Genomic DNA, 27840 nt, shown 5'->3' on the forward strand with positions numbered 1-27840 from the left:
CCAGTGAAGAACTTTATGGCACAATACACCCAGACACCTCTATACAATCAATATCCTCAAAGGACTAAGGATTGGGCTGCTTCAATTGACACTTTAAAAAGTAGCATAACATGAATAAAAATTTTTAAAGAACTTGATACGGTGTTTTCTCCAGCAAATGATTTTCTGGGCCAATTCATTTCTGAAGTTCAAGACAGTTCATCCTCAGACACTGTTTCTAATATTTGTGCAATGAACAGCTGGATTTCTTTCTGAATTGTCCTAATCAGTGATTTAAGGCAATCTTTATTAGTTTACAAATTAGATATTGAAGTAAGCTATTTTAATCTCTAAACATTAGAAAAACCAATCCATGAAGCAACAGGGAAGCAATGTAATTTTTCTGTTTAGAAAGGGCTGTGTTAATATGGTCTTTATTATCCATAAAAATTCCATAATGCACCCAGGGGCAGCATTAGAGAAACAGCATTTACTGTTCTTCCAATCTGTTTGTTAATGTCAAGTGGATTATTAGAAGGGATCCAAGAGCTCTTACAATACTATACCTTTTATTCTAGGCTTAAAGCTTGGAGATTTTGATATTCAAAAACCCAGAATATGACAATACTTCAGTTCAAGCACCACGTATTTTTAGTTCTTCCCAGCAGTGAAGTGGGGAAACTGCCCAATACCAACATACAAATGAAACCAAGAGCCTTGCTTTGTTACAGAATTACAGGCTTATTTACTGAATCACCTAATACTGTACAGGCTATGTTACTGTCAATATGAGAGAAAACATAGTAGCACCCTTCCTCTTCCCAGAATTGTCACATATTCCATATCTGTCTTTTTCACCGAAGCAGGGTTTAAGTGGAATAGATGATTAAGGTGATTTATCAGTAAATTATATTCAGACAAGAAGTTGTTTTTTTCCTCATGTAAAGAATGGGGCAAAATTAGGGGGGAAAAAAGCTCAAACTCTCCAAACACAAAATTTTTACTCAGGGAAATAAAGTAACATCTTTTGTTCTATTTCTACTACTGTTACTGTACACAAAAGTAACTTCCCCCTCCAGCAGATTTTGAAGCTCAGAGATGTCTCATTGGAAAGACATTTCTAAGATTTTTTTTTTCCTCATAGTTAAGAAGAAATGGCTCCCTTGGCCATGGCTAACAAACCTGGCGCACACATGAGGAAAAATCTGTTTTGAAGTAGTGACATTTTTTTCATGCCAAAGTTAGGGCAGGTTCTGAGATTTGGGAACAAATGGGTGTTCTCCTCAGCCATGTTCTGTTCTGCTGAATTCCCTACTGCAGGTGAAGGAACCAAAGAGGAGTTTTTTGAGAGACAGAGATGGAAAAGTCATTAGGATAATTTAATGGGCAGATAATCTACGGCTTCCTTATTCTTGACAGGGAAGATCTTCAAACAGGAAATTCACAAGTTTCAGATGAGATGCACAAGGTGCAAGCACTGACCTCGGGCACGACGTGGCACCATTGCCCAGCACTCACTTCTTGGTGGTGCCACTACCAGCTCTTCTCAGTTCTTCATCCTTGGGGAGCGCCAGCTGGTCTCAGAGGTCACAACTTCAGAGCGGTGAGGGGTAATTCCCCCTCCAAGGTCTCTCCACCACCAAAGCTTGTGGCACAACCTGCGTGTCCCTGTTTGGCCAAGGAGAAGAGTGCGATATAAACGTGTAGACCAGCCCGGGGTGCGGCGCAACCTGAGGGCTCCGGAGCAGGTGACAGAGAGAGGACAAATGGACACTTGAGGAGAAATAGACACGGCGAGGAGAAAATGGGCACTTTTTTTTTCTTTTTGCCGAAGCACCCCCGGCGAGGCTGAGGTGGTGGCAGCGGGAATGGGAAAGTTTGCCGTGACCTCACATTAGTTTTTAGCATTAGTTTTTAGCAGCAAAACTCTAAAACGCCGTCACTTTTTGCTGAGAGGAGCAGATTCCCGCCGCCTGCCCCTCCGGCTCTCTTTCCGCTTTTCCCCAGCCTCTAGCGGCGGCTGGCGCTCCCCCTCCCGGGCTGCTCCAGCAGCGTTCCCAAGCAGGGAGTCGCCGTGGGACGGGGCGGGAGCGGGAGGGAGAGGGAGGGAGAGAGGCGGCCCGCGGGGCAGCTTCCTCCCGCTCTCCCTTCCTCGTCCGGCCGCCGCAAGGAGCGGACCATGGCCCGCAGCCGCCGCCGGGAAGGCTCCGCGCCGGGCACGTCCCCGCCGCCAGGTCCCGCCGTGGGTACAGAGCCCTGGGCTCGGGGTTAGAGCCTCGCCCGGGGCGGGCGCGGGGCCATGGGCACGGCGTCGTCTCTGGTGAGCCCGGCGGGCGCGGTCGGGGAGGTGATCGAGGACACGTACGGCGGCGGCGGCGGCGAGGCCTGCGAGATCCCGGTGGAGGTGAAGCCCAAGGCGCGGCTGCTGCGCGGATCCCTGCGGCGTGTCGGCGGCTCCCGGCCCGGCGGCCTCATCGGGGCCAGCTTCAAGTCGACGGCCTCGGTGCAGGAGCTGGAGTGCGTGGCCGAGTACGAGCGCCTGAGGAAGGAGTACGAGATCTTCCGCGTCAGCAAGAACAACGAGGTGGCCTCCATGGTGAAGAAGGAGGCCAAGCTGGACAGGGAGAACAAGCGGCTGCGCGCCGAGCTGCAGGTAGCGCCCGCTGCCCCGCGGTGAGGGCACTGAGCAGGGAAGCTGGGGCTGCTAAGGACTCGTCCCGCTTCCCGGGAAAAGCTGTGGCAGGGAGGTGACGGGTGCGAGGAAAGGCAAGGTGCTGCGGAAATGGTGCGTGCCCGTGCTCTCCTGCTGAGCCGTCGGGATGCCGTCAAAGTGCGCTTCTGGGGATGGGGACCACACCCTGCGCGGCTGTGAGGACCAGTGACAGCGCCCGAGGGAATGGCCTGAAGCTGTGCCAGGGGAGGCTTAGGCAGGATATTAGAAAATGTTTCTTTACCCTGAGAGTGGTCAGGCACTGGAACAGGATCCCCAGGGAAGCGGTCACAGCACCAAGCCTGACAGAGATCAAGCGTTTGGTCAATGCTCTTGGGCACAAATTGTGACTCTTGGGGTGTCCCGTGCAGGGCCAGGAGTTGGACTGGATGATCCTTGTGGTTCCCGTCCAGCTCAGCATATTCTGTGATTCTGGCTTCCCTACCCGAAGGAGAGGTGTAGGGTTCTGGGATAATACTGTAGTCAGACATGAAAAATAATCTAAAACCTCTTATCAGTGATAAAACTCAGAAAAAATGAAATATTCAATATTTTCAGGCACTTCAGAAAACATACCAGAAAATACTAAGAGAGAAAGAAAGTGCATTAGAAGCTAAATATCAAGCCATGGAGAGAGCTGCTACCTTTGAACATGATCGAGACAAGGTCAAAAGGCAATTCAAGGTATGGTTTCACTTTTTTTCCTGGGGAAATGACCAAAAAAGATGGATGTCACTTGTTCACATTCCCCAAACAAACCCTTCTCCAGCATCTATCATGAGGCTCTCTCCTTCTTAAAGAAACCTTAGAGTGTCATAGCTGTAGCTGCCTATTTCCATTAAAATAATCCTACCAAAACCTCTCTGTAAGACTAAGAGGAAAAAAATAGGAAATAACTTTTTAAATATTAAAAGGAGAATATGGAGTGATATATCATAAACCAAATTCCTGCTTTGAATTTGAATGCAGGAGTATATTCATATTTGAGAGTGACAACAAAACATGAGCTGCAAACATGCTGAAGGAACATATAAACACAGGGTTCCATTACTTCTGAATAAATTTTATATATTCCATTGTAAGGTGTAACACCTTTAGCTTACATTTTTTTAAGAAGTGGGTATTAGTGCATCTCTTTTGACTGCAAAAATATGATAGCCAGTTAGTGACAGTTTGCACTCTGGAGGGATGACTTGAAAGGCCAGGCAGATGTTTCTGCTTTTCCTTTGCTGCAGATGATAGTTTTGCCACCCAAAACAGGGAAGTAGGTCCTAGTTTTTCACTGTTTTCAAGATTCTTTATGTCCTTACTTACAGCTATTTGTAGCTACATGTAGTTCATGTTTGGCAGCTGTATAAAAAGAGGATTGGTTTTGACCTTATTTAAGAAAATGAGACTTGAAGACTACTTCATCTCTTTGAATTTAAGTCTTGGGTCATGTTTTCTTCCCCACAGGATGGTAATACTTTACAAACAGGACAGCTGGAGGTGCTTGATCACTTTCTGTCATAGGAAATTAAAATTTCTGCAACAATCAAAAGTAAATACAAGATTATATGTAATGGTAAAAAATATATGGAAGAATAAAAGGGAAACTTCGAAAAAATTGTTACATGTAGTGATTTTAGCAGACAAAAAATTTTAAAAAGTAAAAGGAGTTATTTTCATTTTTAATGAACATACTAATACAGGCTTCTTTCAGAATGGTATGCTGAGGTTTATAATGGTAAAATTTTAAAAATAGATAATTTTAAACTATGGTTTCCTGCTCATTTCTGACTCATGATAGCTTCATGTTCACATTTTCATGCCTCTGCCTGCTAAATGAATGCCAGAAACTTATTTTTCCAATTGAAAGTACGTGACATGAGCTCAGGAACAGATACTGAATTTTAAAAGATTTTCTTTTCTTTCCTGCTCATAGATTTTTAGAGAAACTAAAGAAAATGAGATTCAGGACTTACTGCGGGCCAAACGAGAGCTAGAAGCAAAACTCCAGAGACTCCAGGCCCAGGGAATCCAAGTGTTTGATCCTGAAGAGTCCGATTCTGATGATAATTGTACAGATGTTACGGGTGAGAATTTTATCCCAAACACTGTGTGTTGGAACATGACCGAAGTCTCTAAATAGTAAAGCAGGAGACAGATGTTTATGTTGTTTTGAAAAAAGGTTTTATTAATCCAGATGAAAAGCAACTTAAAGTAGTTTGAAGGTAAAAGCAACAAACCTTGCAAACTTGGTTTAGATTGTGGGAACCTCATATTTCTGGTGTTACAAATGAATAGATGAAGGCAGAGTACTGTCTAGACAGTGACTTGAACACTTTTTAAAAATTGTTCTGTCAACTGTTCTGAGTTTTCTAGTCTCTTTCTGAGTTTTCTTATTCTAGAACTGAGAGATAATGCTGCAAAGGATCCAAAAATCAGACCTGAAACTAGAGGGAGTCTTAGACACTTTGGATGATGACATATGCCAGTGCCAGCTGCTGTAGGTTCCAGAACAGGAGAATAAGATCTTTAACAAAGATGAAGTATGTACAAAACCTTGTATATGCTGTATGAGGAATTTAATAACATGGAGAGGGTTCAGATGTGAGCAATCTATGTAACAGCAAATACTAGGAAATACCCTCAGCCTTTGGTGTCATGGATTCTCATTAGCTTTGGACAAGCAACAGCTTAGAACTACAGCACACAAAGGTGTGAGTAAATCTGCTGAAGGAGAAAAAATGATAGTCAGTGGCATGTGGCGGTAGGTTTCAGCTGGAGTGTTTAGGACTGGTAATTTACCTTGTGTAGTGACAATGAAGGGGGAATTTTTTGTTTGTTTTCCAATTCTTAGCTACTGGGGCGCAATCTGAATACTGGAATGGAGGAGTGTTGGGAAGTGAGCCATCCATGGGTAGTATGATGCAACTTCAGCAGTCTTTCAGAGGGCCTGAATTTGCTCATAGCTCCATAGATGTCGAGGGACCATTTGCAAATATAAACAGAGGTAAGTAATGGTAGTTCGTTTTGCTGGGATTGTAGGTGTCTATGGAATTTTTCCAACCATTCTTAAGTAACTCTGTTCCTTCTTAGATCCTTTTCTGTCCATTCTTGGGTAATTTAACTAAAGGATTGTTTGGAATTCTTTATAAAAATAAAAGGACATGTAGCTAAGTTGTGTTTAATATATGTGATGACTATGGTATGTGCAGCACTGATTTAGCAAACAGCAGTTACCAGTGCTTTCTTGTATGTTCCTTATGTTCACAATGGAAGATAGTGACTCTTTCTTTCAATATCTGCTGGTGTTCTTTTTTCCATTTGTATTCAGATTCTCTACTTCCTGAGTATGAACATCACATTTGTATTAGAATAAATTATACCCCTGTTTTTTCATTGAATTTGCGTGGGTTTTGACTCTGCCTAGGGGGCCACTTATGGAAATCTGATTGCAAGACCAGGATGTACGTGTTGTTATGCAAATCAGTGCTTGATATTTTCTTGTCAATAATTGCTGCTTTTGAATTTTGTTTCCCAAGTGGCCTCTTGTAAATTGGCTTCTGATACTCTGGTTTCCTTCAGCCTTTCCTGGCTCTGAAACCTCTCCTGCATATAGTTGACTTTGCTGTCAGTTTCTCCCTTTTTTTTTCAATCCTTCAGTCTCTAATTCAGAAGTCTGTGCCTACAAAGTGGGAGGGTGAGGGTCTTCCCTGGGATGGCTCCAGCTTCTTACACTAAGCCTCTCATCAACAGAACCTATTCCTATCTTGAAAGAATGACCAGCCACAAAATGAAGGGTCTAAGAAAGTTTTAAAACTCATTGCTTCTGTAGGGAATAAATATACAATGCTACAGAAAGCAATGGATTTTTTCTCCAGAAGAGGAAGTTCCCACAAGGCATTTGCTGTCATTTATTCACATGGTCTAATTGAAATACATGTAGATCTGAAGGAAAAAAAAGTGTTTGCTTATGAGTGAATTTATTACTCTTGCATATTGTTACTTATTTTACAACTATCAGCTTGATTTTGTGGAAACATCTGATCAATCCTTTTTAAAGGAAATATCATTGTGATGATAATATAAATATATTTAACACTTTTATTTTGCCACATTATCAAATTGTATGACATTATCAAATGGTATGGGTTCTTGAAGTTCGTAAAATTTAAATAATTGAGTAAAAACACTGCTATTATTTTAAATAAAATGTAGTATTCATGATGTTAAGAGGTGATGACTTATCTGTTATGCAGTGTAATGACGTGAAGATCTCTAAGACTTCATTTTGGTTTTTCTTTTCATTGGCAGATGATTGGGATGCTGCTGTTGCCAGTTTGTTGCAGGTTACTCCTCTGTTTTCCCACTCTCTGTGGAGTAACACAGTAAGATGTTATATTATCAGTACTGATGAGACTCAGCCAGAAGTGAACATCTTTGTTAGAGTGAGTACATCACAAACTTATTCTCCCTTATACGCTGTCTTGTTTCCAGTGTGATGCTGGTTCAGAAATTTGTCTAATACTTCTTGAAAGCTTTAGTAGGTATAGTCTGATTTCAGTGAAATCAGTGAAAATATTGTAAAGGGCTTCAGGTAAAGAAACTGCTTAGAAAAAAGAAACAGAGATCTGTTTGATAGATCCTTAGTGCTATGCATATTTAGTAATAAAGCACTGTTATTCACATTTGCTTTCAGAACTACTCTCCAAAACTTCAAAGAGTCTGTGAAACAATGGGATACTTCTTTCAAGTTGTTAATTTTTCAACAGAGAATGAAAGGCCTCTTCAGGATGTAAGAAAATGGGAAATCGAAAAAAGTTCATTAGTCATTTTACTCCTGCATTTAACTTTGCCAAGGTGAGTATTTTCCAGGCTGGTGAAACAAATGGCAACTGGTAATTTATGCGGAGTGCTTAGCTTATTAAAATGTATGGATGCTTTGCTCAGTACATTGCCTAAGCTAGTAACTTCAAAGTGATACTCCTTCAAACTTTAGGTTTGTTAGTGCAGACACTTAAAAGAACACATCAGTTTTGTACCATTTTCTTTTTCTTGTAGCTACAAATTCTCTTAAAATACAGCTTGAACGATGTCTTCATAAATGTTTTGCTTTCCAAGACCAGCTCTCTGTTGTGCGTGTGGCTGTGTCTTAGGAATTCAAGATGGCTGGTGTGAATGTCCTCGGTGTTTTTTATTTCCTTATTTAGCCTTACACCTGCCTGTAGTGTTTGTGGTTTATTCTATTGCATATTAGTGCCTGGTTTTGGCTGTCTTTCAGACTTAATTTCATGTCTCTCCTCTGTGTTACCTTATGCTAGCTTTTGACAGTTTCAATTTACTAAAGTCATGATGTTTCATGACAAATAGTGATGGAATGTGTTCTGTTTGTTCAGTGAGTAATTTCTTAATCTTCTAGAAGAAGAAGCATGATTCACTAAAGAAAAAAACACCAAAGGAGGGATACTTTTTCAAACTGTGTTAGGAATGTTACTGGTATGCATTAAGTGCTGTTGTCAAAAAACCCAGTTTCATGCATGTGGGGAACAAATGTGTAAGAACAAAATATGCAAGGAAAAAAAACCCAACAGTATTAATTTAGAGAATTTCTCTTACAAAAACTCTGATGAAAATTGTAGTGCTTGTGTAAAGATGGTAGTAGTTGAGGAATCCTGTCTGCTATTGTCAGCATCCCCAAGTAGTATGGTTCCTTCTGTGGAACAGCAATAGATATCCATGGATGTCATTCACATATATAAATGCAAAGTACTTTTGAATTTGGAGGTGTCAAATTCTTCTTTTTAAATACTAGAAATTGAAAGACTGTCCCCCAAGACATCTGATAAATACTAAAGGAGTTTTCCTAAAAAGATCAAAGAATAGAACAGAACCTTCAGATAACTGATAGCAAAGCATATACATGATGCTTATTAATGATATGTGAAACCACATTCTTTCTATGCAAGGCAATTACTGTTCATGCTGCATATTGGTATGACAGGAAAAACAGCTTTTCATTTACAAATCAATAATCATAAAAATTAATAAATGGTTTTACTGGTTTTGGTACAAGTAGCATAAATCTCCCTCTCTTAGCTTTTCCTTGCTTCAGAATTTTTCTCAAATTCTCTATTGAAGTATTTGATTGCTTTTTGTTATAAATAGATATGACTTTTGAATTAGATTTTGCAGTGAAACCCATCTTCGGAGCTTGTGTTGATTGAACTGTTTACTACAGCAGTGTAATATAGCACAAGAATGCTGATTTCCAATCTAGTTGTTTGTTGGAGGACTGTGAAGAAGCCTTCTTGAGAAATCCAGAGGAAAAACCCCGGTTAATTTACCACAGAAGGGAGGATGGCAGAGTCAGTTCAGTCGCAGTGCAACAGTTAATTGAGCAAATTTCTTATGTGAACAAAGCAAAGGTATGGCATTTAAAAATTGCTATAAACAACACTGCATGCTAATAGTCTCAGATTTTAGGAGAAATTGCATTGTACTTATTGCTCTGGATGCTCATTCTGTGAGCAGATGGATGCAGCTGAAATTTATGAATGTTATGAAATTTTCATTAGCAGGCGAGAAAAAAAAGCCACTGCATTTTCACTGAAAAAAAAATGGCTGTGCTGTAAGGTTAGAATTTCGTACCTGTGTTTAGGCATGTAAATGGCAAAGTTATTTATCTGAGGTCCCTCTGTAGCCACTGAAGGGAATGAAATGTACCTCCAGAGAGATTCCTGCTGCCTGAAAATTGATCAGTTACCATTTATTTTCATCTGCAGAGACAACTCTTGAGAACAGCTGAAACTAGATGTGCACCTTTTAAAGTTCTTAGGCAAAGTGAATCTTACGTAAGGAAGGCAACAGAGTGGAATTTAAATGTGTTCCAAAATGTTTTTGTTGGAAGTCCTAAATACTGTTCTCAGTTGGACTTAGAGTTGCATCATGCATTGCCATTTACTTTTTCAGATGATTGACCATGTTGGTGGTGTGGAGGAAGGAGCGTATGAAATCTATAATTGTGTGGAAAAAATAATTAAACAGGTAAAGTACACGAGGCATTTTTGCTTTTTATATCTACACTGATTTATGATCTTAAATTATGTCAGTGTGATTACTATGTGATACTTAGATGTGATTCAAAATATCTCTTTGTTTTATCATTAATATCTGGCAAGCAAAGAAACGTGCAGGTGGAAAATAAAACCCCAAACTGAGCTCTGCTTTTATGGACAAAAGCACAGGACCAGGGAAAAGGGTTCTATTTATGGGCCTAAATTAGCTTTTAATTTCTCTTTATCCGTATCATGGATATGTTCTCTCCTTTTTCTTGTGGTGAGTTGCTTCCTCTATGAGATATCTAAAATCAGTGTCTTGAGACCTGTGCATTCAGAGTTAACTTGGTTTCATCTAATTGCTTATTTATTTGTGTTCTCTGCTACCCTAAGAGGAAATGAGCATATTGGTGTTAGTAGAGCCACACTCATATTGAGACTAACAGCAAATGTACTTGCACTATAGTTGCAGTTTTCTCCATGTAATTTCTTTTTACTAAGGATATATTGGGATGTGAAATGACAGACCTAGAAGGCAAGGATTTGGGTAATAAGGAAGACTCCACTGCTCCTGAAGAAGAAGTTTTTGGTGATGTATTGTGGGATGCACATGATGAACAAGAACAGATGGAAGCTTTTCAGCAGGCCTCTAATTCAACATGTGAGCTGGGATTTGAGAAAGTAAGTACATTATAAAGGTATATGGATGAAGAGAAAGTCATCACTCACTTCCATCCCTTGTTTGGCAAGATGCACTTCTACAGAAGAAGCTGTGTCTGAGAGCATCCTGGAGGCTATCACTCCTTACACTGGGAGAAGCCATATGTCTGATATAGATGGCATATTTCTTTTCTGGGAGAGATGCCAGGTGATGTGTTGTTGAATGACATTGATGAAGAAGTAGTTCTTGTGCCTGCGCTGGAGAAAAGCACTGTAAGTGTGCCAGAAGCAGAGCATCCTCTTAGACATTGGTCATCAATAGAAAACACTCTGATTATCTATCTTTTCTTCTTTTATTCTTTTATTTCTCTTTTATTTTTCCCCAAGGAAATCCAATCTTTTTCTTGACACCTGGAGTTAGGTCTTTAGGAGATGGTTAATGAAAAGATTTCATCTCATCATGCAGCTATAAAAGAAGAACAAAGGAAACTTGAAAGTGGAAAGCTGTTGAATAGCTCAATATTTACTCATTACTGGAAATAAATTTTTTAAAACATTTCAATTTGCGAGTATCAGGAACCGTTATATGTTGGGAAGATAAAATGAATGTATGAAGATAAACATCAAAGTCATCACAGAATGTGTTGCCATGATTTATTGGGGCAATGTAATGTAAGCATGCAGTTTCTGTTACTGTATTTAAATTCTTAGTACCCCTATTTTACTAGCACAATATATTTTTTTACTTCACCACTCATATCTTCGTAATGGTTTGGAGGATTGTGCCATCTTTACTACATTCTAGAGCAACAGAATAATAGCACATTAAGGAAAAAATACCAATATATGTCTTAATGCACCTCTTATTTTGGAGACAAAACATTTCTCCCAAGAAGATGAAGGGTGTTTTGTTTGGATTTATTTTGTCATCTGCTAGAACATTTTTGGACATTCATGTGGTGAAAGAAAGCCTTCTTTTGTATGCTTAGTGTCTCAAAATATTCATGGCAGATGCCAACTTTGAAGGCTTTTTTCTGACAACCATATCTAGTGCAGAGTAGTTTGAGAAAAGGAGGAGCGAGGAGGCCTGAACAAATATAGAACCCAGTTGCTTTACTATAGTAACACTATTTCAGTTTATTAGCACTGAAGGTTCCATTTTAAATAGAGTTTTGAAGAAAGTGTTAATTACTTTTACACTTTTTAAAAAAGAGATAATAAATTCTGGGGTTTAGGTGTGGTTTAGGTGTTTCATTGCAACATCTATATACACTTGTATTGTATTGCATTTCAGTAGTTACTCCTTCACCTTGATAAATCAGTACCTACATTTTGAATCTAAATGGTTTACAATACCAGGCACTATATTTGATCCTTAAACAGTGGAATATTTATAATGATTGCTTCTTTTTTATAGTATTTTGAACGTCTAAATGACCTAGTAGCAGCACCAGCACCAATTCCACCATTGCTTGTATCAGGAGGACCAGGGTCTGGGAAATCTCTCCTTCTGTCAAAATGGTAGTTTGGATTTATTTTTTTTTTTTTATGAATGAAATTTAAGAAAAAATTTCCATTACATTTCAAACATTGTGTCAGTCTAATAAGAAGTAAAATGGGGGCATTTAGAAAGCACTGAAGTTATTGAAGCATCCTGGAAAGATTTGTGGTATTGGAGTAGCTTATTTCATCTGGACTGCATTTAACATCTCCCTGACTCCAGTTGCAACACCTTACATATCTGTCTTTGCACAGCATTACAATGTTGTTTTGATAGCCCAATGATGTTGCCCTTCTCTGATACACAAGAAGGGTCCTTTGGAGTCTTTTTAACTGAAATAAAGAAAAAATTCTGATAATTTATCATAGAAATGTATTTTATGGTCACTTGTATGCTATGACAAAATTTTCTGTCATAAAAATAAATTGATGGTGTCATTGCCTCTTAAAAGCTTAGGGGCCTGTGACTATTCAGTGCCAGGAAGGGCACTTATTAATTGCTTTCAGTACTGGGGAGAGCAAAAATGGAATCTCACCTTAAAAGTTCAATTATAGCTCAGGAAATGTCTGTCCTGTTTTGTAAAATAAACATGGAACACATGTAGCTAAGATATTCTGTCTCCTTTGGCAAAACTGATGCTTTTTGTTTGAGATCTATTTGCAAAAGTAGAGTCTGTTGAGTCTTTTTTTTTTCTTCTCTTCTTTCATTAGGATTCAGTTACAACAGAAGCATTCACCAAACACTCTAATTCTTTACCACTTTGTTGGGAGGCCCATGTCTACTAGTTCAGAATCTGCATTGGTAATTAAGCGCCTTGCTCTAAAGGTAATGCTGTATTACATCCCCTGCATCGCATCTTTCTTTGGGAACTGCCAGCGTGTGTATGTCCAAAGATAGCATTTTCTACTAATTTTTCAGCATCAGTGGAAAGTAATACAAATGTAATAGAAAAACATTCAAGTTCAAATTGGGGAGGCAATCTGGGCAGCCTGGTCTGGTTGAAGATGTCCCTGTTCATTGCAGGGAGTTGGACTAGGTGGCCTTTAAAGCTCCTTCCAATCCAAACTATTCTGTGAGTCTATGAAATGTAAGGTGTTATAGAATGAGGGGAATCTGATCCTATACACTTAATGTAGATCAATTAATTAGCACCTCTGGGATGTCCATAGTAGATCAGCATTAGCAGTTACGTTTCCAGTGACCTATATTGATGACTTACAAAACCATATAAACTCCTTCCAAAATTCCCTGCCATCTGGCCAATGAGAGAGGCAGGTGGTACCTCTTCTGTCTATGTGCTTAGAAACCTGAGGCTGTATTGGCCACTTGGCACCATCTTGTTCCTAGACTAGGCTCTCTCCTATGTTAATTTATTTTTAATTGTGTGCTAAACATGTGGGGAATAAGCAGGGATAATTTTTGTGCCAGGGTCTGAACTTGCTTTTTCCATCACAGAGTGGCACTAAGGGCCTTTCAGTGCTAAAACCTGTAGAAAAATGTAATCAGATGTGCTATCCTTGCAATTTTCTCATCTATCTTAGATGTTTGCCTGTTTAACCTGTGCAACTTTAAGTCCTTTAAGTCTCCAAATTTCTTGTCCATTGTGTAAACTGAGGTTATCTCTCTAGAATTTACACATTGAGTTCAATATTCTTTGTTCTGCATATGCCAGCTTTCTGCATATACTAGAAGGAAAGAGCTCTGTGTGAATTTGGCTAGAAAAATTGCCCCCAAATCACATGGGGTTTTTTTGGGGGGAGAGGGTGAGGTATGGGAGGGGAGCTGGTTTTTTTTCTTCTCTTGTATCTATAGGACTTCTTTAAACTATCCTAGCTGATTTTAAGGTAGAATTTCTTGTATATGTTTATAATTCTGCAGCTTATGCAACACTCTTGGTTAGTATCACCTCTGACTTTTGATCCAGCTAAACTTCTGGAAGAGTTTCCCCGTTGGCTGGAAAAACTTTCTGCACGCCATCAAGGCAGCATTATTATAATTATTGACTCTATTGACCAAATACAGGTATGCTTTCAAAATCTTTGCCATTTGTCAGTCTAAAGGCAATCTTGACTATTGTAATAGGTTCAGCCATAACTATGTAACATAAATATTAGTGTTTGCTTTGCTCTGAAGAGAATATATAGAAAATAGTTTTGTAAAAAGTGCAGGTGAGTTATTTTTGTAGATAAATTTTTCGGGGATTGTTTTTTTTTTTTTTCTTCTATATTTTATCTTAACACCTTAATTTTTGAGCAGTCCAGGCACATTAGCTATCCAAAGATTCAAGGCTGTGAGCTGACTTAACGGGCATGTAAATAGCCTCGTTTTTATGAGGTGAACATTTCAAAAATAGTATTCTATCTGCTTTATTTAGTGTACAGTTGTGCTGATACATATAAATGGGTCATTTAGGACCGTCTCGAGGACCAGATCTTGAAAGATTTTAAAGGACACTGGAGAACTGAGTTTCATTGAGTTGAACACTTAATGAAACATAGCAACTTCTGGCACTGTTTTGAACAACCTCTATATTAAGAAATGAAAATTTGTTTTTAAGCAAGCTGAGAAGCATATGAAGTGGTTGATAGATCCACTGCCAGTGAACGTGAGAGTGATTGTATCAGTGAATGTAGAAACGTGTCCACAGGCTTGGAGGTATGTTATATTTCTTTGATGTGTCAGAGTATCCTGGGTTAGAATTATTTTAAATTGCAGTTACTCATTGAAGAGCAGACAGATTTGTCAAGACGTGGCGATTTAATAGGATTAGATTTTGCAATCTTTGAGAAAAATGAAAGCTTCTCTATCGTAGCTGCAATGACAGATTTTAGCTGTTGGAAAACCAGATTTTTGTTTTACTGTGGTGGATCTATCCACATGACTGTATGAAAGACGATATTAAATGCAGTTAGATGCACATCAAGAACTTCAGTACCATGATGTAGATTCAGGATAAGGCTAAAAGTGGAAATTTGACTTCAGATGACTAGAATTTCATAGTAGCAGGGAACAGTTTCAATTACTGCTTTGATATAAATCTTTAAAAAGCCCTGGAACTCTGATATCTTTTTTTTTCCTTTTGTGTGCTATTTAATAAGGTTCGAATATGACTTTGTTCTCTCTTACCAAAGGTTATGGCCCACTCTTCATCTTGATCCACTGAATTCCAAAGATGTTAAATCTCTCATTAGTGCAGAATGTAACTCTGCAAATGTTAAATTGACTAAAGAACAGGTATGTCTGTTGCAGTTTTTCTAAAATATCTTACTCTAGTATAACTTTTAATGAAATCATGGAAAGAGGAAATAAGCCAAGCTGCCAAAAGAAAGAATTATATGTAGCTAACTAAATACAATTGCTCAAGATAGCATGAAGTTTTTTTACTTCATAATTCATAATTCATATAATTCATAATAAAAAAATACTAGAGTATTTTTACCCCATGGCTCGTAGCACTGAAACACACATGGAACAACATAAATTTTTAACACAAAAATGGAGCAGTTGCACATACTGCTGTAAATGTGTTATTTTATTTTAGAATACCAAGAGATTTAATTATGTTTTCATTAATTATTATTGCATAATACTGTAAGAATGATTGGCAGAGTCGGAAAAACAGTATTTTACCTTTGCCTTTGAGACTGATTCTGTAAGGTAATCCTCATGTTGAGATATAATGCTAGATCCTAACTGTTCATCTTAAATTCAAAAGGGAATTTTCACTCATATGCTCCTATAGCTAAAAACATGTGCAGTATTTTGTGCACTGCTTACCATGTTATAGTCTTCAGATGTTATACATAGAAGAATATCTAGAACTATTGTTTTCTTATCAAATTGTATGGTTAGTTTCATCTCAGTTCACAGATTTTATTTAAAATGTTGTAGGAGAAGAAGCTTGAGAGACATTGTCGTTCTGCCACAACTTGCAATGCTTTGTATGTCACTCTTTTGGGCAAAACCATTGCTTGGTAAGTTGAGGTGTTCTGGAAGTGACTATGCTCATCACTTAAAGATTAGAGGACTGTAAGTAGGTTAGCCTTTTGAAATACTTTCATTTAGCACAGAATGAATCTTGTTAAGAGAAAACAATGGAGAAGTTTTCTGTCTTCACTGACTGTGAATGCAACGGGAACAGAAATCAGCGAGTATACAGCGACCAGTTTGATACTAAATGAATCCAAATAGCTGTACCTATTTGTTTTCAGCTCTTCTATTTCTGTTTTATGTTATTCTTCTTTCTGGGTGTATCAGTTACTTCAGTGCTTTTTAAAGGTATTTGGAGAATGTTGGTATTGTGTTGTTAAACAGTTAAATTCAGATGTGTTGTATTCACTGATGTACCAGAGAGTTTGCCCCATCCCTTTTTAAGGCTACAAGGATGATCAACAACTGTTTAGTTCAACAACATCCTGCATATGGTCCTTAGCCTTATAATTCCCACTGTGGAGAAAATTAATCTTCCTTCTTGTGCAAGAGAATACGTAGTAAGTGCATTTGCTTATTATAAACCTAGACTTCATCTTGTAGAGAAAGGTGCATTTTTAGTTAAGAGACTCCCAGAAGATGATACACTAATTGGTAATTTACTCCGGGTGACTGATTTCATTATTTTTGTTCACATTTTATGTTCTAGAAGACTTAATTCCTCCTGGAAACATGCTTTGTAAATGCATTAAATGAAACAGCAGCATGTGGTTTTATCTTTATCCATCCTGATGTTCATATTTGTATTCCTGCTGGAGAAAAGAACATTGCTGTGTACTTTTTTTAATAAAACTGTTGCAGCTATTTAGAAAAATCAGACAATATGACAGAAATTGGCTTGGAAGAACTAGCCTCTTTGTTTAAATCTCACCAGGTGCTATGCACCTTTTGAACCCAGTAGGAATCCAGAGAATATTTGAGATAGAGCTCTTCAGTAGTTTCAAATCAATCTTACTCAGCCAAATTAAATATGCTAAACCTTACCCTTTCTGTCCTTCTGCTCAGTGTTGGAAATACAGGAAATATTGATGAGATTCTTCAGCAGTGTTGCCAGTGTCAAGACACAGTGTCACTGTACAGGCTTGTTCTTAGATCAATTCAGGAATCATTGCAGAGTGATAAAGAGAAAGGTCTTTTGAGAGAGGTAAGCAGAGAATGCATCACTATTTCTACAGATAATGAATACTCTTTCCTGTAAAGAGTAAATACAAATTTATATGAGTTCATCAGTATGATTCAGAGATTACTGTGTATTATTATTAGTATAGAAGGGGCAATTAATAATTATATCTGTTGCATAACTATAGAATGTATGACTGCTTTGTGTTAAATATAAACTGAGCTGTTGTCTCACAGAATAAGGCAGGGCTTTTACCCTATGATATGATATAGAATTAGCACTTCCTTGCTGATCACTATCATGATGTAGTGATAAACTACATTGAGCATAGTAAATGCAATCAAAACGTGGTGTCTTGTGAATACAGGCATTGCTTATTACATTTCTGGCTCCTCTTCCTACCTTTGCAGAATTTCCCTCTTGTGCGAAGCATTTTTTAAATTAGGACACAATACTGAGAATTGCTACTTCTTTGGTGCTTGCAGCATAGAGACCTTCAGCATATTGTACTTAGATAAAAGTTCCTCATGGTAATGGAGTTATTCTCTCCCAGTGTTTTAGAGGAAAGCCTAAGGAGCCATTTGTTTCTCCCAGAGTGTCCCATTTGGTGCTTTATCTATTAGAATATTAAACCATTAACACTGAGGTCTCTTCTTTGAGAAGAGAGAAAGGGCTTGTGTAGGCAGGGGTTTTTTTCCTTTGGCTATAAAGTTATCACAGTGATAAATAGGATTTTTCTTGACATTTCAGTGTAACTAAGCTCTCCAGCAAATATTGCTAACTGTGTGAAATCTGTTCTCTGCTCTGTGTAGATACTGTGTGTCATCGGTGTCAGCCACAATGGGGTGAGTGAGTCAGAGCTAATTGAGCTTTATCCTGAGCTGACTTCTGCAGTGCTGGCCTCGCTCCTTCACAGCCTCCACAAAATGTGTCTGCTGACATACAGCTGTGGTTTGCTGAAGTTCCAGCATCTCCAGGTAAAGTTTGTAATTCTAAACATGTGCAAGTGAAGCTCCACCCCCCCCAACTCCAACCCCCGTTTTTTTAGATAAGTTCTGTTGTTAGTTAGGTTGGCCTTGAAATGTTTGTGTTTGCTCATCCATTCTCCTTAACATCTGGTCTAATTTAGAAACACCTTGAAAGCTACCAGAGCTGTGATACCAGTATTGCTGAAAATCTGGCCTTGTAAACCTTCATAAATTTCTAATCTATTAGCTGTTAACTGTCTAATCTATCAGCTGTTAACTTCATGTATCCTCGAAAACACTGGCTCCACAAAAAACCAAGAAGAATTGAAGGAGAAGGGAATATTCCCTGAATAACCAGAGCTGTGGTCTAATATAATATGATTTGGTTTTAGTGCCTTTGTCATTGAAAGATTTTCAGTTCTACAATATGAGATTTGTTTCATCTTGCACAGCACCCTGTGTATCATCAGCACTTAAACAAATTGAACGGATTCCCTTTCTTTTAATTCTACTCTCAGGCTTGGGAGATGGTGAAACTAGAGTATATGGAAGCAGATGAAAATGTTACTTCTGCCTATAGACAAAAACTAGTGGAATATTTCACCATGCAGTTAAGGTAGGTCAGAATTCTTCCAGAAATGCTAAATTGCAGACTTTATGCCTCATAGATAGTTTTGTTTTCTTCATATACCTTCTTTGAGTTTAGGAAATTATTATGGAAAAATAACTATGCAAGATTTTCAGTTTAGAAGTTTATTTATTGATATGTTGCTTTCTAATCTTGGAAAAGAGTAAGGTCTGTGAAGGGGAATGGGCATATGATAAAGTGATCATGGGAAAATGTAGGGCATGAATTTATAACGTATCGGTTATATTGTGGTCTCCAAGACCCCATGGATTTTTAAGTCCCAGCAAATGCTGGGAAATTTGAGTTTGCTCAGGACTTGAAGCAGAAGACCACTTATGTTCAGGAAGCAATTAGCACATAGATAAGAGGAGGTCCAGTAGGACAGCTGAACATCTACAAGTTCATATCCAGCTTGAAAACTGATTTGCATTTACATCCTGCGTTAGTGTGTCTCAGCTGCGGGCTGCGGTTTATTGCTCCTCCAAGCATCCACTGTTAGGTAGCAGGAAGCCAAGAGGGCTACAGTGTGCCAGACAAAGGAGGCACAAAGGGACAGTGGGCTGCTGCAGGGCTGCAGTCCTGCTGGCAGGCACAGACTAGCCCTTATGGGATGGAGAAGCAGCTTCTTGTGCAGTGCCTGAGGGTTCCAGTGCCTTCTGAGGTGAAATTAAAATGAAGATGTAAGAAAATGGAGTACATAGGTCTTACAGTAATCTGTCTGTTCAGACATTCAGGTATGGAAATTGTATGCTTGCCTAATTTTCACATCAAATTGACAAATTGTTAGCCCTGTCAGAGTTTTAAGTTTCATTTGTTTTTCTTTCAATAGTCAAGACCGAGTGACGTGGAGAAGTGCAGATGAACTTCCCTGGCTCTTCCAACAGCAGGGTGATAAGCAAAAGCTCCACCAGTGTCTTCTGAATCTCTTTGTGTCCCAAAACCTTTACAAAAGGTACAAAGGTAGCAACTGCTTTGGCCATTATAAACATTTCAAAGTAATTTTTATCAATATAAATCAGAAAGCAACAAATTCATATTAGAAGTATTTAAATAGTAGAGGCTGAAGGGCTAAATGCTATTTCCATATGAATAATGTATTTTTTCTGTTCTGTTACACCCCGGGGGTTTGGTAAAGGAATAAATACTGCTGTTGAAGAGTGTTAGTCTCCATGGATTGTGTCTGTAGATGCTGTAGCATAACAACATCATTTGTGCATATAGGCCTTTTTGCCTAAGCTAGCATCTGTCTGAATAGAGGGGTATCAGAGATAAGATTCTTATTTCCTTGTTAAAACAGGGGACATTTTGCAGAATTGCTGAGTTACTGGCAGCTGGTTGGGAAAGATAAGAGCTCTATGGCAGCTGAGTATTTTGACTCTCTGAAAGAATATGAAAAAAGCAGTGAGGGAGAGGAAAGTATGATCTGCCTGGCTGATCTTTATGAGACCCTGGGACGGTTTCTTAAGGACCTAGGTCTTCTCAGTCAGGTAAGTACATTTAGAGATTGTTGTAACAGCAAAAAGGCAAATTAAGCAGAGCTCAGTGTGTGCTTTCTATGGCAGTAGTTAAGTCATTGTAGCATAGAGGATGCTGCCTGCTCACACTCTGGACTCGGCTGTTACAGGCTGTAGCTCCTCTGCAGCGCTCTCTGGAGATTCGAGAGACTGCGCTGGATCCAGACCACCCAAGGGTGGCACAGTCACTCCACCAGCTGGCAGGAGTGTATGTTCAGTGGAAGAAGTTTGGAAATGCTGAACAGCTGTATAAACAGGCCCTGGAAATCTCTGAAAACGCCTATGGAGCTGAACACCCTCGGGTGGCACGTGAGCTTGACGCACTTGCGACCTTGTACCAAAAGCAGAACAAGTAAGCTTAATTACACTGCTGTTTTTGTTTTATGTGGAGGTAGTAAAAAAAAAAGAATAACAGCAAAGGTTTTCTTCCTGAAGCCAGAGTTTTTCTTTGGTTCTTTTCTCTGAGTTTCCTATGTTCAATGCAACCATGAACATCCTCTCTCTATTCTTGTAGCAGGTCACCTAAGAGGGGCCAAATTTTGTGCTTAGTTCCACAAAAACTTTTAGAGATAAATGAGGAACATTGTCTGGCCCTAAGCATTTTGGGTATTTTTATATTTGAAAAAAAGTGGGATTCTTTTCAAGATTCTTAAATTTTCAAATCTGTCCACTCAAGTAACTTAGAATCTTTCCAGCATATTTATTGATGCTACATTTGACATTCTTCTAACACTACAAATAACTACTTTCAAGATATGAACAAGCTGAACAGCTGAGGAAGAAGTCCTTCAAAATACGCCAAAAAGCAGCAAGGCAGAAAGGCAGTCTGGTAAGGAAGTGCTTGATATTTAAAAAAAAGTGCAGGGCATGTTGCATCTCTGCTATACAGACGATAAATTGTGTCTGTGGAGCTGACAATGCTCCAGGGCTTTTGATAATTGTGGGCATAGGTAGTAAAGTAGCTTAGCAGCAGCTTTGGTAGCTGCCTTTTCAACTCTGCTGGAAGTAGAGATGCATCAGTGCAACTGGAATGGAGTTGAGAGAAGTGGAAAAGAAAGAAGTGGATATATACATTTCAGAGGTGCAGAATTACAGCTGATACGACTGTGTGTCAAAGTGACAATGAAAAAAGGCGTTCTCCAGAATAACTGAGGCATTTATCCTACGAGTGAACACAGTGCTTACTGCAATGGAAAATCCCAGTAAAAATATTAGGTAACATTAAGAGTTTTTCCCTGTTTTCTTCTTCTGTGTTATTTTTAAGCTACAGGGTTTCTCTTGTCGTTTTTGAACTAAGAGTTTATCATGTAATGCCTGTACTGTAAGAGTTCAGCTAATAACTCCAGAGCTCTAGTTGTAGCTCTGATGGAAATAGTAAAAAACCATAAACAAGTTGCTATTTCTACAGTGATTAAATAAGAATGAATTTGGTTCATGACAATTTGGTCTGTTTCTGTAATGAGTTCTTCTGCAAAAATATTTTTATCAAGACTGCAAGGATCAAAAATAGGCAGAGTGTGTAAAAACAGCTGCACTTTTTACTGTGATTTATTTTGCTTGTAAGCATTAACTTGTCTGCCCATTTTAAAAAGATTGATGTGAAGCCTTGAGTAGTATTTTCTATGTGTTTGTATGTGGTGTTTAGGATTGGAGATTATATTGATTTTAAGTTTTGAGCTTATAAGCCTAAGAATTGATCTGAATTGGTTATTTGAACTGTGCAGTTTAAGCAAATTAGCATGTGTGATGGAGAGTGGTGTGACAACACAGTAACTTGAATTGCCTGGAAATTTTCACCAAAATTTCACATTTTTTGTGAAATTCACTGTTAGATTGTAAGTAACCATGTGCCATGTAGCTCAAAAATAGAACTTAAGTAGGATTATTGAGCTCCTCTGGCATCAAACTAAGTCTATTGGTTTTCTAGCCTTAGTGTTAAACTTTGTAAGTACTGGTGACTGGCTTACGTTACCTTCTCTTTGCTGCAGTGTGGTTTTGCTCTCCTGCGTCAGAGAGCCCTGCAATTGGAAGAGCTCACATTAGGCAAAGATACACCAGATAATGCTCGAACCCTCAATGAGCTTGGAGTCCTCTATTACCTGCAGAATAATCTTGAGTAAGTTGTACTGATTGTGACACATCCACTGAGTGTTCTCAGGTGTCTGGAGGCAGAGCATTGAGAACTAGCATTAAATGCAGACACATGATCAACACTTGTTGTGTGACCATCCCTGATTCATTCTACTGGTTTTTGTTCACTGTGAAATTCACTCCTATTTTCTATTTGCTGCTGTTGGCATGTGAGTATTAAACAAGTCAGTGCACTTCCTGCATTCAGAATTGATGTTACAGAGTTAATTAGCCTTTATTGCAAATACCAGTACTCTCTCAAATTTGTGCCTTCTCTACTCAGCTTCTCTATTTTGTGACTCCTTTGCTGTGCTTATCTTTGAACAGCAGGATTGTTGTTTTTCTATGACAGTATTAAAAGAAGTCCTGACCTAAATACTCATTGTGCTTGTAATCCTTAAGCTTTTACCCTGATGTCCTGTTAAAGCCAAAAAGGGCCAGAACAGCACAAAGGTGCTCTAAAAGCAGACAGAGATAAGCAGGAGTGTTGGAGAAGGGGAATAAAAGGTGCAAGACAGTTCTGATTGTATGTTTAGCCACTCTTCACATCAACCTCTTCAGCTGACAGAGGAATCTAAACTGTGTGTTGTGAGGGAGTTGTAAAGTCACCTAAATCCCACTCTACTGAACTACAAAAGAACTTTTGTTCTTTTCAGAGAAGAACAAAAGTACCCAGCGAAAAAGCACAGAGTAAGTTCTGGAAGTATTTTTACTTCTAGTTCTTTCTGTACCTGTTTATGGCACCAGTAGCTCTTGGATCATTACAGAAGTGTATCATTATCTGGGATCTGCATACAGAACTTCTGTTAAATGCATGACCTCTTTAATGAAGGAATTTGATTTTTAACAGTTGGACATGTGGGGTTTTCATCAGTTTACCCTCATGAAGTGACTGATTATAGAGGAGCAATATCTTATCTAATCTCATACCAGATTGTTTAATATCCTACATTATTCATACATAGTTCCTATTCAACACAACTTACTTCAAGAGTAGCTGTATCTCTACTATTTCAAAGGTAAGAAAAGGTATAAACTTTGTTCTAGTGGAGGTTTAAGGAACTTTTAAAACTGGATATTGTGTCTCTGCTCTGAACCAGCAAGCCCAAGACTTCATGTAGCTAAAATGAAATCAGTGGCAGAAGGGTATGTCACTTAATGAATAGTTTGCCACACATCATCCTCCAGCCCTGGCATAGAGTGAACACCTTTTGACACTTGTCTAAGAGCTCCAGAATTGAACCTACAGTTCTGTGTATAAATGGTCTTTTTTTCCTCTATAATGTAGAATGGATTTTTCCAATTTACTAAGATGACCTGTTGAGAATAGCATCACACAGAATTTGTGTGTATGTCAGGATGAGGAGCTGCGTAGTTATAATGGATGCTGTCAGTCTTAGGGTGGATCATCCATTGTTTTGATAGAGGAGCTGCTGTAAAACTGTAATGAAATAGTAGTACCCTACTGTAGTGAGATAAAATGTGCCCTTTGCTTCAGTGGTGGCATTACACAGAGTCTTTTCTACTTTGTCAGTTCTAAACAGATTCTACTACGAGTTTCCAAGGCTGAGCTTGGCACTTCAGCCTGTACAGATGTTACCAGCTTTAAAATATTGATGAACAACTATGTTGTGTAGGACAGCGGAGCTTTTCCTGAAGCGCTCATTGGAAATGCGAGAGCGCGTCCTGGGATCCGAGCACCCAGACTGCGCGCAGTCTCTGAACAACCTGGCAGCCCTGTACAATGAGAAGAAGCACTATGACAAGGCTGAGGAGCTCTATGAGAAAGCTTTGGACATCAGGAGGAGAGCCTTGGCTCCAGATCATCCCTCCTTGGCTTATACTGTGAAACACCTGGCAGTGCTGTACAAAAAGATGGTGAACACAAGCCTGTTACTTTTTCATATCACCTAAATTAACTGTAATGCCTTTTTCTCTTAATGGAAAAATCATGTTTTAGGGTGTAGGAATGGTTCTTTTTACACAATAACCTTGAACTTTACAGTCAGTTTAAGGGTAACTTGAGGGCTTATGAGGGAGATAGTACTTCACAGATAAACTGTCTGGCTGAGCCACCTTCAGCTTATGTTGACTCAGTGAAAGATGAGCATTACTCCTTTGCAAAATGCACTGTGAGGCATAACATTAACAGTAGTATCAACTTCTGCATTTTGTAATTTCAAAATATTTTATGAATATTTGTGTTTGTAGATGGTTGTTCTAATCATTTGGTATTATTAGTGTAGTAGTGATATACTGTTTCCAACAGCTGAACCAAGATCAAATTCAGTGGGTTATAAGAATTTTATTTATTTTATGTTTTCACATTTTACTGTTCTTCAAAGAAAAAAAAACCTTGAAGATAATCCCTTGGATCAAATTTGCTCGTGTTTTCACTAAACTCTTACTTGCTATTGTGTGCATTAAATGGTTTTGGGTCATGTTATTTTCTCCTCACTTCAGCTTCTAATTTTCATGCTGTTAGAAGCTGCAAAAACACTCAATATTTGCATAAAAAACCTCTTCGCTAGTTTGAAGGAGCACAAATTAAAAGTCAGTGGAGAAAATTATTTCAATAAAAGTACAACTGAAAATTCTTTTTATAGCCTTCTCAATGAGACACTTGTGGGGAAAAAATAAATTAGAAAAGGAAGAAATAGACCTAGCTGAGAAACACATTAACTGGGAGTTGAATATGCCCAGTAATTTTGGAAAATTAGGTTCTAGTATTTATAATAAACAATTGTGCAGAATATAGCTATTAATTAACCAAAGTTAAGTCCTTATTCTAGAAACAGTTAGATTTTCTCCAGTGCTTTTGTTTAAAATAGGTTTTACTGTTACCACCTTGATACAAGAGAACTGAGTAATTTTTTTCCCTGTTATTTCTAGGGAAAGCTTGACAAGGCTGTTCCTCTGTATGAGCTAGCAGTTGAAATTCGACAGAAGTCATTTGGCCCAAAACACCCGAGTGTAGCAACTGCTCTGGTAAACCTGGCTGTCCTTTACTGTCAGATGGTAAGTTTTTCATGCCTAACATTTATTTTTCCTGTCTTAGGCTTTTTTATGATTTGTGCCTAAATGAAATGAAAGAAACTTGATCGTATTTAAAAGGGAGATTCCTCATAGTACTTGAAAATTCTTGGGTTCCATTTTAAACGTGGAAAGCATATTTGGCAAGGAAAATGTATGCACAGAAAAGATAATTGCTGTGACTGGTAGGCACGACACTGCATCTAGGATGCATTGATACTATGTTGGCAAAAAAAAAGCTATTGTAATACACATCTGTAACAAAGAAATACACATCTGTAACAAAGAAACCTTCTATTACCCAAAGAAAAAGCAGATTGAAGCTTTGCCTCTCTATGAACGCGCACTAAAGATTTATGAAGACAGCTTTGGCCACATGCATCCTCGTGTGGGGGAAACGCTGAAAAACTTGGCTGTGCTAAGGTAAGATCATATGCTTCAACCCTATAAAAGCTAATCACTGCATGAAACATCTGGCCTCAGGTACTTTCTGGGAAAGTAGAGTTTTAATTACACTGTGTTGATAGTATGGTGTATATTTCAATGTAAATGAATTTAGAGAATTGTTTTATTTGCTTGCTTCAACTTTGTTTTACTCTTTTCCAAAGCTATGAAAGGGGAGACTTTGAGAAGGCAGCTGAACTTTACAAGAGAGCTATGGAAATAAAAGAAGCAGAGACTTTGTTGATAGGTGGAAAAGCAGCTTCTCGACACTCATCAACTGGAGACACATTCAGCTTAAAAAGTGCATTATCACCAAACGCTTTCCCGGAACATGGACAAAGGTGATACAAACCTGCTCCAATAAAAGGCAGTCTCCACTGATATTTTCAAGTAGACAGAAAATTAATAAGACAAATCCATTTTTGCAAGGATTACATACTGTTTTGGGACCGACACCTGTCTTCAGGAATGACATGGAAACAAATGTTTCAGCTTGAAATCCTTCTGCATTTGTAGACTGTATGGTACGAAGTGAGCTTCTTTCACTGTATATGGGTACACACATTAGTCACTTGCTGAAGTTGTAGCTATTACCAAAAACATGGATGCCTCGTAGCCTAAGTGCCAGGATTATAACAAATTAAGCTGAACCAGTTGTATAAACTCTAAGGGTTTTTTTCTGTGTTGCAATAGCATGCCTTAGAGGATTTGTGTATTTTTGTTCATCAATCCTTCCTGCCTATTTTTACCAGCCTTTAAAGTTGTTTCTGAAGAAACGGTAATTTTGAAAAATCTTTGAAAATACTGTTTAACCTGAAGTTTTACCTCCAGGGTTATTTCAGCCTTAAGCAAATTTTCATTCAAGGGACTTGTGCAAAATTAATTGGTTTCCTTGGGAAGCTAGGGTATCTAAATATATCCTCATCTACAGTTAAAGCTGTTGTAAGATTCAACTCTGTTCAATCAAAATACTTCCAGTGAAGAATCAGAATGAAGATGATTATGGCCAGATTTCCTGTTGTGCAACCTTTAGCAATACTTTCATTGTTTAATCTTACTGGATCCCTTACAATACAAGAATGTTTGTATTAGCTGGGAAACACTAGTGATGCAAAATAGTTTGCCATCAGATAAAGAATCATTAATCAAATCTACCTGCCTGTTGTATTTCTTAATACCTGAGTCATCTGGAAGAATCAGTTTGAGTTCTGTTCTCATTCAGTTCATAAATGCATGCATCAATTTAAATACATACTAAAAAAAGACTTTTTATAAAAACTAATGTAAGTGGAAAATTAATTGAAACCCTACTGTAATATTTCAGAGGCAACTAATGTAAAGAGTAATTTGATCCAGTTTGAAAAATGCAAATGGCTTTCACTTCAAAGGAGTACTTACCTTTCACAGTGTTTTTTCTCTTTTAGAGTAGAATTAAATATTATTCATTTCAGCCCATATTCTGATTAGGAGGAACTTAATATTTTGGTAATGCAGTAAAAAGAAAAGTGTATAAAACTGACAGCACAAATATACAACTCAAATTTGATTTTTAATATTAAGGTTTAGTTGAAAAAAAATCTGAAATATCTCTTGAAGGTGTTAGGATAGAGCACTAAGAGTTGACACTTTGTAATAGTTCTCTGGATATTTTCCTCTTATTCAGAAAATGGGTTTGTAAGCAAAGCAAGGGTATTACCACTCTTTTTCAGCTACCTTGGAAAGTTTTGAAAATTGGAAAGTTCTTTGCAGGATTGTCACCAACTAAGAAGAGGGGCAAAAGGAAAAACAAACAAATACACATGCAAAAAACCCCAAACCAAAATAACCCCCCAAAACCTCAGCCTACTCAGCTTGTGTGTGTATGTTGCCTGATGTTCTTACTGCTGGTGATTCTCTCCTCTAAAGAATTATCAGATGTCTGGTCTAGCTTGTCACCTCTGATTCTAACACGTACAGCGATATATCTTCCTCTCCTAAATGGTTTTCCTTATTGTTGCTAGCTTAAGTAAGAAGCTACTTTCTAGATCCTCAGTGTTACTGTTGCTGAACTGTTACTATTCTTCCATTGACCAACTTCTCTCCAAGTTCCTCACAGCTTGCAGGGTTGGTTTTGGAATAGAAAA

General features: G+C 38.3%; 1 protein-coding gene across 3 annotated transcripts; it reads left to right on the top strand.

The window, feature by feature from the left end:
* Positions 1-2061: 2061 nt before the first annotated feature.
* Positions 2062-26867, top strand: NPHP3 (nephrocystin 3). Of its 3 annotated transcripts, XM_042042866.1 has the most exons (27): positions 2071-2632; positions 3248-3373; positions 4614-4764; positions 5532-5684; positions 6989-7122; positions 7374-7534; positions 8952-9099; positions 9644-9718; positions 10231-10410; positions 11807-11910; positions 12601-12715; positions 13769-13912; positions 14448-14545; positions 15022-15124; positions 15782-15864; positions 16886-17024; positions 17813-17977; positions 18487-18584; positions 19426-19548; positions 19894-20083; positions 20221-20462; positions 20864-20939; positions 22099-22226; positions 23878-24118; positions 25133-25258; positions 25581-25696; positions 25882-26867. In XM_042042866.1, exons 1-27 carry the CDS (start codon positions 2279-2281, stop codon positions 26060-26062), a joined length of 3954 nt encoding a protein of 1317 aa, XP_041898800.1. In that variant the 5' UTR covers positions 2071-2278; the 3' UTR covers positions 26063-26867. The 3 variants fall into 3 exon arrangements, with proteins under 3 accessions (XP_041898803.1, XP_041898802.1, XP_041898800.1); XM_042042869.1 differs by lacking the exons at positions 25133-25258; positions 25581-25696; positions 25882-26867 and having other exon boundaries at positions 2062-2632; positions 23775-24013; XM_042042868.1 differs by lacking the exons at positions 12601-12715; positions 13769-13912; positions 14448-14545; positions 15022-15124; positions 15782-15864 and having other exon boundaries at positions 2070-2632.
* The last annotated feature ends 973 nt before the right edge of the window (positions 26868-27840 follow it).

Source organism: Corvus kubaryi, unplaced genomic scaffold (assembly GCF_017639235.1).
Source record: "Corvus kubaryi isolate FWS band 111438036 unplaced genomic scaffold, C.kubaryi_AGA036_p1.0 37398, whole genome shotgun sequence".
NCBI lineage: Eukaryota > Metazoa > Chordata > Aves > Passeriformes > Corvidae > Corvus > Corvus kubaryi.

Bases quoted from the DNA above. Each gene is read 5' to 3' on its own strand.
- NPHP3 (XM_042042866.1), top strand. From the start codon at position 2,279: ATGGGCACGGCGTCGTCTCTGGTGAGCCCGGCGGGCGCGGTCGGGGAG. The intron at 7,535-8,951 runs GTGAGTATTTTC...TTTCCAATCTAG, and splicing joins CTGCATTTAACTTTGCCAAG to TTGTTTGTTGGAGGACTGTG. The intron at 11,911-12,600 runs GTAGTTTGGATT...TTCTTTCATTAG, and splicing joins TCTCTCCTTCTGTCAAAATG to GATTCAGTTACAACAGAAGC.